Here is a 16,057-nt window from a genome sequence, read left to right on the forward strand (position 1 = left end):
CAACCATGTCAATTCCTATGGCTGCATTCACACGTAAGCTAGCATTTTCCCTCAGGAAGAAATGAAGAAGGCATAAAATTACACTTCCCAATAAAATGTCAGTCAGCTGGCTGCTGCAGAGTTCCAGTTATCACAGGAATAGCAGGAAAAATATTGGTATTTCTTACTACAGCTTTCTCACAACTAGAATGAATTACAGACACTAGCAAATAATGCCTGTATCTAGGACAAGCTTGTCCCCAGACAGGTTATTATACTCAACTATTCCATTGCTGCTGTCTGTACAAGCAAAGGTCAGATATTTTTGCCATCACACAAAGCCCACTGACTATAATGTATCCAACCCCTGTAGTCTGGCTTGCCCTGTTAGAATGAGACACTTGTAAAAGCATTTATGACTTCAGCATGACTGCAAACAAAACAAGTCAGTTACTGTTGTGGACTTGCAGTTTTGCTCTCTTTGAGAAGTTTTTTCATTTTATGCTAGAAAAGTCATTAGGAACTAGCATACTTCATCCTCATTCTCTCTGTCCTTTCCCTACCCCACCTACCTAATGCAGGTAACCTGTGTCTGTCTCTCCCTCCTGCCCCACATGATGCAGGTAATCCACCGCCAGCAGTAGAGGCTTCCAAAACACCGGCTTTCATTCCAACAGTAGCAAATGAAGGAGGAAAACACTGGACTGTTAATGAAGTCAGAGCTCTGATACACATATGGTCAGACAAAAATATCCAGCAACAACTGGAGGGGACAGTGAGAAATAAAAGAATATTTGAACAGGTTGCCGCTAGACTTCAAAAGTTCGGAATTGACAGGGACTGGAAGCAGTGCAGGACAAAATATAAAAATCTGAAACATGAATACAAGAGCATTAAAAATGGCCAAGACTCAGGGAGTACAAGTAGAAGCATGAAATTTTTTAATGAACTGGATGCTATTCTGGGGCACGGTACCATGGAACAAGCAAGTAAATCAGATAATGAGGAAAGTGAGAGGCCTCCAGAGTGGACAAACGCAAAATCAGGAAAGGACTCCATAGGTAAGTACTCCAGTTACCCACATATCAGTTAACATTTTTAGCTTTACATTTTTTGGCAACAGCAATCTTAAAAATGAATCACAAAAACCAAGCAGGCAGATGAACCAATTTGCTGGGAGGGGTGGTGAAGGAACCCAGAGTAAAAATCAACTCTTTTGTCAAGTAGTTCAATTAATATTATTCAGGGGTTTCCTCCAGGCGTTTTTTACAGAACTAGGAAACAAAAAGAGGAAAACAAGAAGAAGAGATACAGATAGACAACTGTAATCAATATTAAGTCTGAAGAGACTGTTTGCAGCTTAGATAAGAAAGGATCAGAGAGGTGGTCAGACTGCTACTGGACAAATGAAGATACTGAACTAAAGAAGTCTACAGTTATAGGCAATTGTCAAAAAATCACGTTGTCTTATGTTGTCCAATAAATTCAGTCTTACAGGCCTTTTGAGCTAGGTTCCCCAACTAGTGAGACAGCTATCATAAAAACAGCAGAATGACCGGCATAAAGAATCCTGCAGACCTGTTGCTTATTTGTTTTGTGCTTATTGATGGATAACTTCATACTGAATGGACTAATGCAGAAATAGAAAAGACCAATGAACCTACATTGCAAAAGAGCTAATTTTTTGTTGTTGTTGCTTGTATGTACATGCAGGAAGAAGCATCTTCTTTAAAAGTTAAAATTAAAACCACTTATTACACAGTAAGAATTTTACACAGTGGGTGACTTTATGGCCAAAAATATAAGCCTAGCAGGTTAATGGAAGGAGTCAGTGAAGAAAAATGTAATGCAAAGAAAAGTGGATGGTCTGATCAAAAACTAACAGAGCGTTTTGGGAGAAGTTTCACTTTTCAGTTGCTGTTTCTAAACTCTTTTTTAATGCATCTACTACTGACTGCTGGCATAAAGTGGATCACAGGTTGAATGGTTCATCTGATTTGACACAGCACAGCTGTTCTTCTGTAGAACACAAATGCAATGCCCTAATTAACATAGCATTATTTACACAGAAATCCCTGGAGACACAGGTGAAGAGGATTCTGTTAGTAATTTGTCTGAAGACCTACAGGTTGCAGATATAAAGAAAGTTTCTGACTCAGGTAAACTGAAAAGTCTTCTATTTTATATAAGTTCCTAAATTTAGTAATCTCAGATGGATTTCTAAAATAAGTGTCTATTTTAATAACAGTCAGAAAATGTAGACATCACAGCAATAACCATACTTCTATTATAGGCACACGTACACATTTACAGAGCTCAGCTGAATTTGATAAAAACAGTCTATTAAAGTCTTTTGAAGATTTAGGGCCCACGAAATAAAGAAGAAGCTGCTGATTTAAGTTGAGCATAACACACTACTGCATTTACTTAAGCAGCATATCCTCAAAGCACATAATTATTTCATCTCCTGTGCATAGTCTAATACAGAATTCTCATTTTCACAACATGATTTGGTCAATATTTAACAGAATTCTGTCAACACGCCAGGGGTGAGAATTTCATTTTCAGATCTCACTTTCTATCTCGTGGTGGCCACTGAAAACAAAAGTCACACACTCTTTACAAAGAAACATTACAACTCACTTTTGAAAGCATAACTTTTGGGGAAGTGGGAGTTCAGCACTGATCTAAAGGCACAAATGAAAGTCTGAAAGGTGTGTATCTGCTTGGCAGAGAGGACCTTATAGTCTCCTTCAATAGCAGGAGGTAGGATGTGCTCATAAATAAGGTGTTAAGGAGTGATTCCAACAGAATTGAAAGGTTTTAATGTCAAATTCAAAACTTTCTGTCAGATGATATTCCTGTAAATACTTCTCCAAAGAATCTGGCAGCTTCTCATATAAGGAAAGAAACAGCTATGACAAGTAAGTAGAGACAGTTGATGAGAGGTAATTTGAGGTATTCTGACTATTAGCATTTTTGCTTCACCACAATTAGATTCATTATTACTTGAAGTTTACTCACAAAGAAATATGCAACTAGCCTTTTACCAGATCACCATGGGCACTTAAGGCATTCATTAGGGAAAAAATAGCTTGTCACAGAAAGTGCATTTTCTAAAGGGACCTCATCTGGAAAGAGACAAAAAATATAAGAAATCATAATCACTATTCAGTGAGACCTACTCAAGACAGTTTGTAAAATGCATCAGACTCCATATTCCCCCATCAACAGGAAAAATCACTACACTGGAAGAATGCACAGACTCAGCAGTGCTACTGAACTGTCATAAGGATTAGTTTTCAAGTGCTCGCTTTGTTAATGTTGTAAACTTCTTGGACTGCAAGCTTCTGAAACAGTTAAGAGAAAATTAACTGTATATTTCCAGGACAGTTCTGAGTGCATATTTTTAACTTTGTAATATTCCTTTAGGATACACGTAGCAGTTAGGCAGCTATAGCTTACCATGGTTACCATTTCCCTTTTCAAATATATGTATTTTAATGGCATTTTTTGTTTGCAATTGCAATCTGGTTTTGTAGGCAACAAATAAAATTGCAAGTATTTCACTATGCTTCTCTAGCTTAGCCTATCCACTCTGAAGACTACTGTTCCAGCTTCTGTGGGGAAAAATAGGCAAAAAAACAGCACCCATGTTTGATAAGACGCAATTTCAGTTTCCAAAATCCTTTTTTCCGTTCCCAAATGAACAATACAGGATCAAATTATTTTATCACAGGTGCTAAAAACTACTTTGCGTTTAATGCTGCTGATGGTACAATCATTAGGTACTACATAAAGCAGAACAGAAGTTTGTTTCTTACACCACAATATCATGGGCACCCTTTCTCCTCAAGTTGTGGTACTAGCCTTTCCCTGATAGTTCAAGTGAGTGAATTTAGAGTGAGAAACTCTTCAGTAAAGAGTACGTATGATAAATAGTGAAAAAGGCAAGCAGGCAGGGATACCACGCTACAGGGGTTCTTTGGTATCGAGAGAATTCTGGTGATCCATGGCTTTTGGGATGTGACCTCTTAAGGACTATTACCTATTCAGCAGAACTTCCACAGAAAACTGTTTCTCAACAAGTGTATGATTATAATCTCTATATACTCATTTATTTATTATTATTTTCAAGAATTCTAAAAAAAAATAAATGAGCATAAATATGAATTTAGAAATTCAGTTAACCTTGCTCTGCATTTTCATGTTGGGACATCTTCCTAATTTGTACATGGAGAGAGTAGGCAGAGTTAGGTGCACAGTTGTTTCTATGAACTACCGACATCTGCTTTCTAGCAACGGCAGTAGCATAAAAGTGCATAGGTGCATGAGATTCCTCTGCAGTGTGTGTGCTTCTCATGATCTTATGTGTGCATCTGAGTTAAAAACCACGGTGACATTATCACCATTGCTAACCATTTATGAACAGTTCAGCCAGGTATGCCATGCTCCAGCAAGGAAAAAGATTAAGACAGCGTTAGTCAAAAGACTAACACACCAGTTTGGAGCAAGTGCTCAGTTATGAGATGTTTCATTATTTTTTCACCTCTGCACAAATGTATTTGCCACTTAAAGAGTAGCAAATGTCCACCTGGGAGGAATAGACAGAGGTAAATAAATCCTTACACATTCTTTGACAGATTGCAACTGTACTGCATTCTCTCAAAGCGCTGTGCTAGAAGAACTTTCAATGTCCGGCCAGCAGAGTGCACCAGAGCCTTGCATCAGTCACAAAACCATTCTCCCATCAAAAACAGGCAAAGAAAGCACAGGGTCACTGAAAACTTTTACCTGTCCTGATAACAGTTATCCATATTAAGTCAATCAGGAAATAAAACCATATTTAGTCACTTCTACTGCTGTTGCATAAAACATGAGATTGCTTTTAAGGGCAGCTAATTCCAGAAATCTATTAAGAAGAGCCAATTCAAAGTCTGTATGTGTAAGCACGTGTTCCAAACGTGTCACTTTGCAGCATGACCACAGACTATGTATGGGTATTCGCTTAAATCTGAAGTACCACAGGAAACAACAGTAGAGACAAAGACAAGACTTTAAGGAATGCCAGCAAACTGGTATAAAAACATCTGTGTGTTCAGGTTCCAACAAACTACTTTTCCTGTCATTATTACTGTTTTTGTTTTATTTCAATGCTCTGCTTACTTTACTGTATGTCTCTCTAAGGTCAAATCTGTGATAAGTTGTGACCCTGTCATGGTACGTTGTTAAGAAAACACTTAAGAAAACTTAAGAAAAGGTTGTTTAAAGTTAAGGTCTTAAGTCAGAATGAACTCAAGGCATTTTTATTTTATTTTTTTAATATTGACTGTTATGTGCATAGAATTTTTAAATGTATAGATATAAAGTCAAAAGAGAATGTTTTAATGTATATGTCTTAGGCTGCTATGAAGTAGATGTACTTTTTAATCATACATGACACAGATGAGGGTAAGGACTAGAAGACATTACTAATCCTGCCTCATGAGCCAGAACACAGGATAAATAGCAGCAGTGAGCACAGTACTGAAAAGAGAACATAGCTTGTTATCAGTCTGAGGAAGTAAAAGTAGAGACTGCTACAGAATTGCTCAGGTGGCTTTGTGAGCAATATTTCAAATACAAAGTAGAGATTAAGTACATTTGCTGGCATTGTCTGTAGCTTGACAAAACAACGTGGATGGAGCCAGTGTCTTTTATATGTGCCAGAAACCAGCGACTGTTTGTTCTGTTTGGCTCAGTCGTGCTCTCCTCATGCCCACCCCCAAAAACTCAGGCAAGTGACTTAGAAAAAAAACAGGCTTTTTACCCACACATTCTTGGCTCACAAGAAAAAAGAAGGAAAGAAAAGCACATGATGCTGGTCACATCATAAAGAATGTCTGATGCAAACAAGTCTGTATTGATTCAGGGGGTAATTTTTAATAAAATGGCTATAGATCGTGTGCTATTGCTCAATGTTTGTGGGCAATATTCTTGAATGAACTGAGGCTGGGAGTCAGCAGCTGCTGTCATTGATCTGCAGCGTGGCCTTCAGCATGTAATCTCTGCATACCGGTTTCCTCACCTAGAAATGATGACTGAAGAGTCCACTTGCATCATCTGCCAATTTGTCCGAGGGCACAGGGGTGGAGTTCCCCATTAAACAAGGGAGAACCAATGGCAGAGGTGCAGAGCTTTCCTCCCCGTGGAGGAGAGCCCATGGACCTACTGTCAGTGTGCCCAGAGCCTGGGCCCCAACAGTGTGAGGTAAACTCTGCCACAACTGCAGCAGGGGGGATGCTCTGAGGACAGGAATGTAATACTTGGTCTCTATCAAGCAAGCAATCATCCTGTAGATCAATTATCCAGGCAGAGCACCCTGATGTCAATGAAAAAACTCTTGTTCCAGCTGGGGCTAATTCAGTGACTCTTGGCATCAGTAGTCACCTTTCAATAGTCTGTCAATATTTCAGTGGGTACTGAAAGACCCCTTACAAAAGTCACCTCTTGCCTGCTCTGCCGCATACACATTTATCAGTTACTGTTTTACTTATAACCATGATCAGAGAACAATTCTAAACATCCTGATCCAGATTTTACTAACTTAAGAGTTTGCATTTTTCATCCATAACTTACCCTGACAAGTTGTTGTGTGATGTTCTGGAGTTCTTTTATAATTGCTTACACAAGGCTTTTGAAGCCCAGTGTTATCAAGAAGTGACAGTCTTAATTTAAATTGAGAGATGAAATCTCTAGCAATCGTTATAATTACAGACACCATCAAGTTGGTGGTCATACAGACTTAACTTAGGGACTGCGTAGTTACTAACAACTCTAAATCTTTGTTGCAGAAATCGCTGAAGATGAGGAGGACTTCAGCAGTTCCACCCTAGCAGCACTGGAAGCTACACAAATAAAGAAGGAGACAGTTGATATAGGTATGTGAAGACTGTGTTTATAACAGCATCTTCTACTTCAACGGGAGCCGCAGATTCCTATGATTCATATGTTACTCCCACACGTTATACTTATTTTACTTATGATGTAACCTGCTTTAGTTTGATTTCATAGTGAAAAGAAAAAAAAAGCATAGTTACTTCTCCTCTCCATTAATAAAAAGACCAATTTCACATGACAACATACTTCTTATGCTACATGTGATAGATATGTGCTTGTTTGTGAAACAAAAACAGTTCTTTTGGTTTTGTACACAGCTACTACAGGGTGATCTGGAAGACTAACTAGGTGTCTCATAAACACTGAACATTTTATATCTTTTCCAACCATTTCAAGACAGTCCATTAAATTTCAGACTATTCACTATCCAGCAGCTTGCACAAATATTCTGTGTTATCTTACCTGTAAAACTGAAATCAGAGAGTTGTACATTCAACCACAAGTATTCGGGAAATTTATTAAAATCGCTTAAAATTTACATTAGAATACATGTAGGATATTAACCTTCTGGAATAACTGAACATAGAAGCCATGGATGGTCATAGAAAAAAGGCATTAGAGCAAAATAGCAATGACACTGAAATCTACTGTCCTGACAACCTGGACCAAATTCTAATTTTTGAGTATTACTGTTTATAGCCAGAATTTAAATGAAAGAATAAAAGAACTGAATGCAGTGATTCTGGAATGAAAATTCTTTCCCCTCTTAGACTGAAAGTTTATACCCTAAGAAAATTTCCATTGTATGCATCAGCATTTCTGCAATCCATGCAAGAAGCTGTCCTTGGCAATTATGTTATCTGAAATTGGTTGTTCAGACCTCCTGTCCAGCACAGCATTTACAACTGTTTACATAACTGTAAGGAGTATGACACTGAGGACAACTCCAGAGCAATGCCATGACAGCAATAACACTGAAAATGCAAATTGCATTAAGGATAAAGTAAGACCATGTCCCTGAAAGTTCAGAGGCATAGCAAGGCCACCCAAATGCAAAGAGAAGAGTTCACGCACAGTGACAGAATACGAATGATTGCTCTAGACACACCAATGCCCTTTTCTTGTCACATAATATCCACTGAAGACAGCAATCACTTAGGTCAGAAGCAAATGCCACTGCCAAAAGCACAGTGAGATTAGAGTGCATAGTTGAGAGAATGAACATTTGGTGTACATCATAGTTTAATAATAATAATAATAATAAATAGTTTCAGAGCCCAGGAGTAGAATCACAGAATGGTTTGCGTTGGAAGGGACCTTTAAGATCATCTAGTTCCAACCCCCCCTTCCGCTATAAGCAGGAATACGTCCCTCTAGACCAGGTATGCTAGTACTCCCTTTGGGTTCAAAGTTGTACTTCCAAGAGCTGAAGATGCAAGAATATTCTGAAGAATTATGGGATACCTGATCATGAAATAGATGTTTATGGAACAGTTTTTTCTTGCTGCCAACCCAAGTTAACCACAAACACTTTTATTCATGTATTTATTTATCATTAAGGATTTTTAAGTAATTTCAGATTCTAGTTTTCAAAAAGTTCAAGCCCTAATAGCTGTGAGCAAACCTGTAAGAGCACGCCTGCAGATGGCACCCAAAAATGGATGGAGCACCTGTGCCAGTCAACACACACAAACATGTTATGCAAATCGACCTATATGAGCGAAACAAACCATTGATGTACGCCTACATATTTAATTAAGTATTTAAACTTGTGTGCAGCATCCACAGTTACCTTTTGGGGAACACGGCAGCAGAAACAAAGATAAGGCTTATGAGATATGCTAATAGATAATTTGAGTTAGGGAGGCACGTAGCAAAAGACTTATTAAAACCCTCTAAGACCAATGGGTTACATTTTTAATTAAGACAAGTGCTACCTGCAGAAAATGGGAATAATCTCAGTGATTAATTTGCCAATGTCCACTTTCTTTAAACCTGTGTGTTTCTGTAGATGATGATTCTATAAGCTCTACCTCAGAAGACAGATCATGTACACCACTAGCAAAACAGATACTTGAGACAGGTGAGTATTAACTTCCACGCATTTACGCTGAAACAAACTGCATTGTAATTTCAGGACCAAAACTAGATCAATCAAATCTCTACCATAAACGCTACTTTATTTGCTTTTGTCTCCTGCCTAGTCTCAGCACTACACCCAAAATGTAGCTTCTTATGTTTATTCTGTCGTGAGCAAAATTTGCATTAATATTTCAGTGAAGTTCTGTATTGCACTGTCAATTGAATAATATTTCTTCTCTCCATTCTAATTCAACAGAACGCTGGAAAGCTAATTTCTTACAACTGCTGATAAACTGTTGCTTTTAAAGCTTTAAGCCTACAGGTGTCCTGCACATAGCATTCAGACACACCTGTCATGTGTTTGACAACAGCAGCAAAATCACAGTGACAAAATGTGGAATTTTTGATGGTTTCCAAGGACAGGAGATTATATATATCTTGCACACTTAGAAATATAAGCATATATGGATATTAATATTGCAAAACTGCAAGATTTTTGCATCCAGAGAATTATTATAAATGTTAATTAATCCTTCAGCTTGTTACTTAATCATCAACTACAATTACACTTTAATGTATGTATAACTCAGCAGTATTCAGTTGCTTCATTATATTTTCAGATAATCGTATCCCCTTGGAAGGAGCACAAAATCACTTTAAAGTTATTACAGTTAATGATACTGGAGCAGGAAAACACTGGAGCGACAATGAAGTTAGAGCTCTGATAAATATATGGTCAGATGAAAAGATCCAGCAAATGCTTGAAGGGGCAACAAGAAATAAAGAAATATTTGAGGAAATTGCCAGAAGGTTAATGAAACGTGGAATAGACAGAGACTGGAAACAATGTCGCACGAAGTACAAGAACCTAAAATATGAATATCGTGCACTGCAGAAAGAAAATGAACATCTTGGTAATCCCAGGAGAAAAATGAGATTTTACGATGAAGTTGACTGTATCTTAAGGAGACAGCCTCTAGGTCCATCAGGATGGGGATGTGAAAGTTCAAGCCTCCTATCAGGTACTAAAAACTTCAATAATGAGATAAAGCACTTAAACAGAATGCTAAAGTTGCCTGTTTGACCAGTGTTCTAGGGGTGAAATACATAGAATCATAGAATCATAGAATCATAGAATTATCCAGGTTGGAAAAGACCTTGAAGATCATCAAGTCCAACCGCAGCCTAACCAGTACCCCATCTCTAAGAAAAAAAAAAACAAAAACAAAAAACAAAAACAAAAACAAAAAAAACCCAACCTCTGCTAAATCATATCCCTGAGTACCACATCCAAACGGCTCTTAAACACATCCAGGGATGGCGATTCAACCACCTCCCTGGGGAGCCCATTCCAGTACCTAACCACCCTTTCTGTAAAGAAGTTCTTCCTAATATCCAACCTAAACTTGCCCTGGCGCAACTTGAGGCCATTTCCCCTCGTCCTGTCACTTGTCACTAGTGAGAAGAGACCTGCCCCACTCTCACTGTAAGAACCTTTCAGGTACTGGAAGACGGCAATAAGGTCTCCCCTCAGTCTCCTCTTCCTCAGGCTAAACAGCCCCAGCTTCCTTAGCCTCTCCTCATAGGGCTGATTCTCCAAGCCCTTCACGAGCCTCGTTGCCCTTCTCTGGACCTGCTCCAGTACCTCCATATCTTTCTTGTGCTGAGGTGCCCAAAACTGGACACAGTACTCGAGGTGAGGCCTCACCAATGCCGAGTACAGGGGCAGGATGACTTCCTTAGTCCTGCTCAGCACACCATTCTTGATACAAGCCAGGATGCCGTTGGCCTTCTTGGCCACCCGGGCACACTGTCGGCTCATGGTCGTAATGAGGAGGGAAAATAACTAAAGAACGCGTATCTGGACTTGACGATCTTTGTGGGTCTCCTTCAGCTCAGGATAGTCTATGATACTACCTTTATTTGATTCTATGCACAGTCAAATAGGCAGTACTCAAAGTGGTCTTTGGAGGAGTTTAGAAGTAAGAAAATTACCAAAAAGTGCAAACACACGAAGTGTTCAGTGTTACTGGAGAGTCTTTGTGCTTTAGGAATCTTAAGTGACATACAGTGAAATGGTGCTAGAAAAATATGACAAGTTTTAGTGGTCATCCAACAGGCATGTAAAGCACTTATGGATAGAGAGCTGCAAGCTGATACTAAGTGTGAGCGCTCCAAACAAACAAACTTCATTAATTCAATTCACACCAGCCAGGAGAGAAAAAAATCCAGGGCTGCGATATATATTTCAGCACTCGTAATTATTACCTGCCTGGAGCAGGGGCAGGTGTCCCTGAGAGTCAAAGCAGTCAGGTAGATTATGTAGAAGCAAGTTTGCCAAAGCACCTTAGTGCTCAGCGAATTATGGTAAACTAAAACTAGGATTTTTGTCTATGTGTTAGATAATAATTTGCAATGTTGCAAATATTTGAAGACTTGAACCAGTTTGGTAGCAGAGGTCACACGGACAGCCTGAGTAGAAATGGCTGAAGCCATCCTTAAGGCAGCTGTGCTCACTCATAAATCAGAGCCCTAGTGAGGTATCCAGTGGCACCATCTTGTAGTGCCATCAGTTGTGGCTGGAATTAAGTCCACACAGTTACGAAATGACACTGTTTCCCAGCTCCCTGGTTCTTACTCGAAATGATATTCTTAAAACTTTCATTTTCTTCTAGATCTAGAAACTGCAGACAGTACTGCTCATTTCTACTCTTTCTAAATGGATTTTTTCAGCACCAAAAATATTTGAGCCAAACTGGTTGCTTTCTATTTTACTGTGCTATAAAAAGGCTGTGTAGCTTGTGCTGTGAACACCACTGCAGAATAAAGGAAAACAACAGCCATTCGTAGAAGATGCTTTAATTATTAGCTTTGCTGAAGCATCTGTCAAGCAAACACACGTGTCTCCACCTTCGTTTTGCGTGCCAGTCCAGTGCCTAACTTTTCTAGTAGACTCCTACTGCTCCAATTCACTTGTCACAGTGCATTTGCTTTTACAGTATTAAGGCATGTTGGTTTGTGACTATGTTCTTAGAATCACTGCAAAATACTTAAGTCAACTTGCTTCTCTCTTAAGTTTCAGTGGGAGACGTTACAGCAAACACAGGATCCTTGGGTATAAAGAGAAAAACATGGAATGATGGTAAGAGCCTCTGACTTTTTAAAGCACCTATACATTAGTGTTAATTGTATGCCATATACTAGTGCACACTTAAGAAGAAATCAATCCTAGAACTTGTTACCAGCCCCCAAACTAACATTCTTCTTGTACCATCAACAATCTGTAAGAGAAAAATGTGAACCAGAGGGAAAAAGCGGAGAAAAAAAGAGGACTCCTTTGAGTCCTCATCTGTGATAATAATGAGGAACACATCAGGAAGTAATTCTTGGATTTAAAGTATCAAATGTAAGGAAAAAAAAGTTCAAGAGGAAGCTGTTTGAATAACGTGGGCTGCTCAGAGGAAAATAATGACGATATCACAGTCATGGTTGTGGTTTCTTCATGTTATACTGTGTAGTCAGTAAATGAGAAATTTTGTGCTTAAAATTGCACAAGAGAAAAACAGGTTAAGACAGCTATTCTCAAGGAAGTATGTTACAGAATCAATGTGAGAGAAAAATGAAGGGATGGACAAAAATATATGATATGCAATCTGATACAGAAAAGTAGGGGAACTATTTTCATTCCTGCCAAAATTGGCAAGCCCTAAATGATCAAAAACTCCAACAGTGAGGAATAACCAAGCTAGCATTTGGGAGGCTCCCCCTTATTTTGAATTCAAGCTGCTCAGTACACTGTTACAAGCTACCCCACTAATTTTATGTATCATATCATCATCATCATAGTATCGTGCGAGTTGGAAGGGACCTTAGAGATCATCGAGTCCAACTCCCAGGTTTCGAGCCCCCTGTGTAGTGAAGCGGCACTTCTACCCCCTGCGCCACAGGGGGGATTCGAACCCGGGCCCTTTGGTGCCACAAGCAGCAGCTTATACCACTGCGCCACAGTGATTAAATGCACTTTTATTTATTGTCACCTCCATAACTATGTCTTGCAGAAGGCAGTACTTAGGTAAAGCCAAAATTTTCAAATACAAGTGAGTAGCATGATGATTTTCACAAGGTCTACTTCTTTCCTACTAGTCATTATACAATGTCCCCTTATGCAACACTAGGTAATGCTGCCAAAAGAGGGTACTCCAAGGCCAGTATTAGGAAAATCTAGCATGTGCTAAACTTCAGTGTCAGCAGTTCATTGACTTGTGCGCTCTAACTAAATACTTTGCTTTTGTCCACAGAGATGTCGCCCATTCCACTTAAGAAAAGTGCTTCTGAAAACACCATATTCCAGTTTCAAAAACTATTAACAGAGAGAGTGAACACAGTAACAGAAGGGAAAAAGTTACTATTAGAAAGGCTTTGTAAGCAGGAAGAAATGCAAGACCTCAACAGAACACAGCTGTATGCACATCCATCAGCCATGCAACAGGTTGGTTTAATGAACTTTCTACCAAATTAGCATGCAAAAAGATTCCAATGGTAAGAAATTAAACAGACTTTTTTGTAAGAGAAGGTCACCTACATGAGTACACGGTTGCTCCCATTTGATTCTTTCACCTTCAGTTATTTAAACTGAAAAAGGTATGAGTTTCTATCACAGTCCTTAACAGTGAGATTTTAGAAGCGGCATCAGTCTAATAAAAGATATAACTTCTCCCTGCATGCCTTGGCTCACCTACGTGACACGAATAACAGGCTAAACTGAAAGCAAATACCGCTCTGATCAAATAAAACATCTACACTTAACATTTCAACCCATCAAATATGACCATCCCAGCAAGTCAGAATTTTTTATGATAATTGTACCATTCCATGAGTGCAAAGCTAACGCTGCATAAACAAACTGAAGCTGATTTGATAACTCATTGCAACAAGATCCCCTCTTTTTTCTCACTGGATCCCCTATACATCAGTTCCGTTTACTAATAGGACATGAGAACTAGCTCAGCTGAAAAAAAGAAAAAGCAAACTATATTCTGTGTAGGTAGTGAACAGAAGCAGCCCAGTAAGTTCTCAACTGTGCTAGCCCTAACTTGGAGCAGCTCAAGTGTTAGATTTGACGTACTGTGTCTGCCCTCACAGAAGAAAGGGTAACTTTAGGAAGGCTTTATGACAAAGAAGACAAACTTCACTTAAAATTCTGACTAATGCACTCTGAGGATTGCAGTCTTTCCAAAGCTTTGCTATCATTCAGTACAACAACCCCAGCTGCACCCCCAAATCCTTTCTCCTCCCCCAGAAAATAAAAAAGATATATTTATTTTGCTCATTAAAATAAGCAGATCTTTCAAGAAACGAGCATTTAAAAAGTATTGTTCAGGTGAGACCTGCACAAAAGCATGGAGGCAAATGTCTGTCTGAATTCTCAGTAGCTCAGAGCAGGTAACTGGAGAATGCATTTGCAATCTATACAAGGAAACGGTTCACATCAACACTAAAGGGTAAAGGCACAAAGCAAGATCTGACAGGGGAAAAAAAGAGCATGTGGCTTTCTAAGGAGAAGGTGTTGTGGTTTTTTTTCCCTCAGAAAATGTGTCTGCACTTGCCGGTGAGCAAAATTTACCTCACCAACAAATGTGCAACGAAGGTGGATCTGCTTTTGTGTATTCTGCTTTGTGACTACAAAGCATAGCTTGTTTTTTAAAGCTGTTTTAACATTCTTCATCATTCTTTTTTTGCCATTTGCATTTATTCTCAGTCAGTAGTGGTATGAGATCAAATGTATAGGGCATTTGGCATCACCTGATATTTACTTGCCATTTCCACTTATTCCTAGCAATTAATTGACTTGAATATATAGGAAGATTAGACAGATAAATCCAAGAGGCATAAGGAAAGTCCTTCTTCATTGCAGCTATGGTTGTGATTCAACATCACTTTCTGGTTAGAGACAAAATAACATGAATGCTGCATTTAGAATTCCAGTTGCCTAAAGCTGAGGTCTGTCTCCTTTAGACAGTATCACCCAGGGTAATGACAATGGGCCAAATGGAGTATCACCAAAATTAAGGCTTTCTCAATAAAAGTCCCTTGAAAATAGCAATTACTTAAGCCAATATTCTTATCCTTTGAGAGTACTTTTACACCCACTCAAGCTTGTTGTGGTTCTGCTCTGCTTTGACCTTGTGATAATCACACAATATGTAGCCTAGGTACACTTAAAAGCAAGCTGAATGGAACCTGGGGCACTGACACGTGCTAAATGGTAGGTGTGGGAGCACTGCAGGAAAACTGAAAGGGCCTGGGAAGTACAGCTGCTTAGAAACAGGTTCTTAGGAACCACAGTGTGGTTCCTGTTAAGCAGCATGACCAGACCAAGTTGTTCACATGTAACTGCTCTTGATAATCTAATATAAATTTCATCATAGAAATGATTCAGTTTAAATATCAAAACCAATACCAAGGAATGATGGGAGTAACAGCAACCGTATAAAAAACAGAGATCTTTGCTCTTCTCCCTTCTCAAACACCCGTGCTTTTGCAGGAGGCCCATTCAGTCTAGCATAAGGACAAACCTGTTTCCTTCCCAGTTTACAAATAAGGATATTGATTTTTTTGTGGTATAGCAGATAAACATCACAGTCACCACTCTGATCTATATTAAATGTTCAGTGCACCTCTAAAGCACACTTATTCACTGATACGAATGGCTCGCATTATGTGCCTTCGATAGCGCTATTACGCTGCATTCTGAATGCCCCATTCAGATTTCCTGGTAGACCAAACTATATTGGGCCAAATGCATGGAGAATGGGCTTCACTGAGCAGAAGTACTTGCATTCTTGATGGATCCACAATCACCACTGTTGCTTAAAAGGCACTCTCCTCCAGACTCCCACCTTTTTCCTGCAGCAAAGTAACCTTTGTGTTGGCACAAGCAATTGTGATCCAATGAGTTGTCCAACCTGTATGGACAAGTTGTAACCTGATAAAAAGCCCCTCCAAACAACTTCTTTGTTGTTCAGTTTTGTTGTTGCTGCTGCTGCTTTTTTTCCCTCCCTTAAGATCAAGAACAGGAATGTGAGACATAGCAGAAAGAGCAGCCAAGACAATCTGT

At 39.1% G+C, this 16,057-nt stretch overlaps 2 protein-coding genes across 6 annotated transcripts in view; one reads left to right on the plus strand and one right to left on the minus strand.

Annotated features, from left to right (window-relative positions):
- The window catches only part of PPAT (phosphoribosyl pyrophosphate amidotransferase), a 40,657-nt gene that overhangs the window by 19,835 nt on the left and 4,765 nt on the right, over positions 1-16,057 (minus strand). The gene's annotated exons all lie outside the window — the stretch shown is intronic.
- The window catches only part of PAICS (phosphoribosylaminoimidazole carboxylase and phosphoribosylaminoimidazolesuccinocarboxamide synthase), a 35,285-nt gene that overhangs the window by 6,900 nt on the left and 12,328 nt on the right, over positions 1-16,057 (plus strand). For 2 of the 5 annotated variants that reach the window (XM_072336815.1, XM_072336814.1), the window contains 7 exons: positions 603-1,040; positions 2,049-2,138; positions 6,813-6,899; positions 8,870-8,941; positions 9,561-9,962; positions 12,017-12,082; positions 13,239-13,429. In XM_072336815.1, coding sequence (XP_072192916.1) covers positions 603-1,040; positions 2,049-2,138; positions 6,813-6,899; positions 8,870-8,941; positions 9,561-9,962; positions 12,017-12,082; positions 13,239-13,429 — 1,346 coding nt within the window. Of the gene's footprint in view, positions 1-560; positions 1,041-2,048; positions 2,139-6,812; positions 6,900-8,869; positions 8,942-9,560; positions 9,963-12,016; positions 12,083-13,238; positions 13,430-16,057 lie in introns of all 5 variants that reach the window. The other 3 variants (XM_072336817.1, XM_072336816.1, XM_072336813.1) reach the window with 2 other exon arrangements.

The sequence above is a fragment of the Excalfactoria chinensis genome, chromosome 4, assembly GCF_039878825.1.
Source record: "Excalfactoria chinensis isolate bCotChi1 chromosome 4, bCotChi1.hap2, whole genome shotgun sequence".
Classification (NCBI taxonomy): Eukaryota; Metazoa; Chordata; class Aves; order Galliformes; family Phasianidae; genus Excalfactoria; species Excalfactoria chinensis.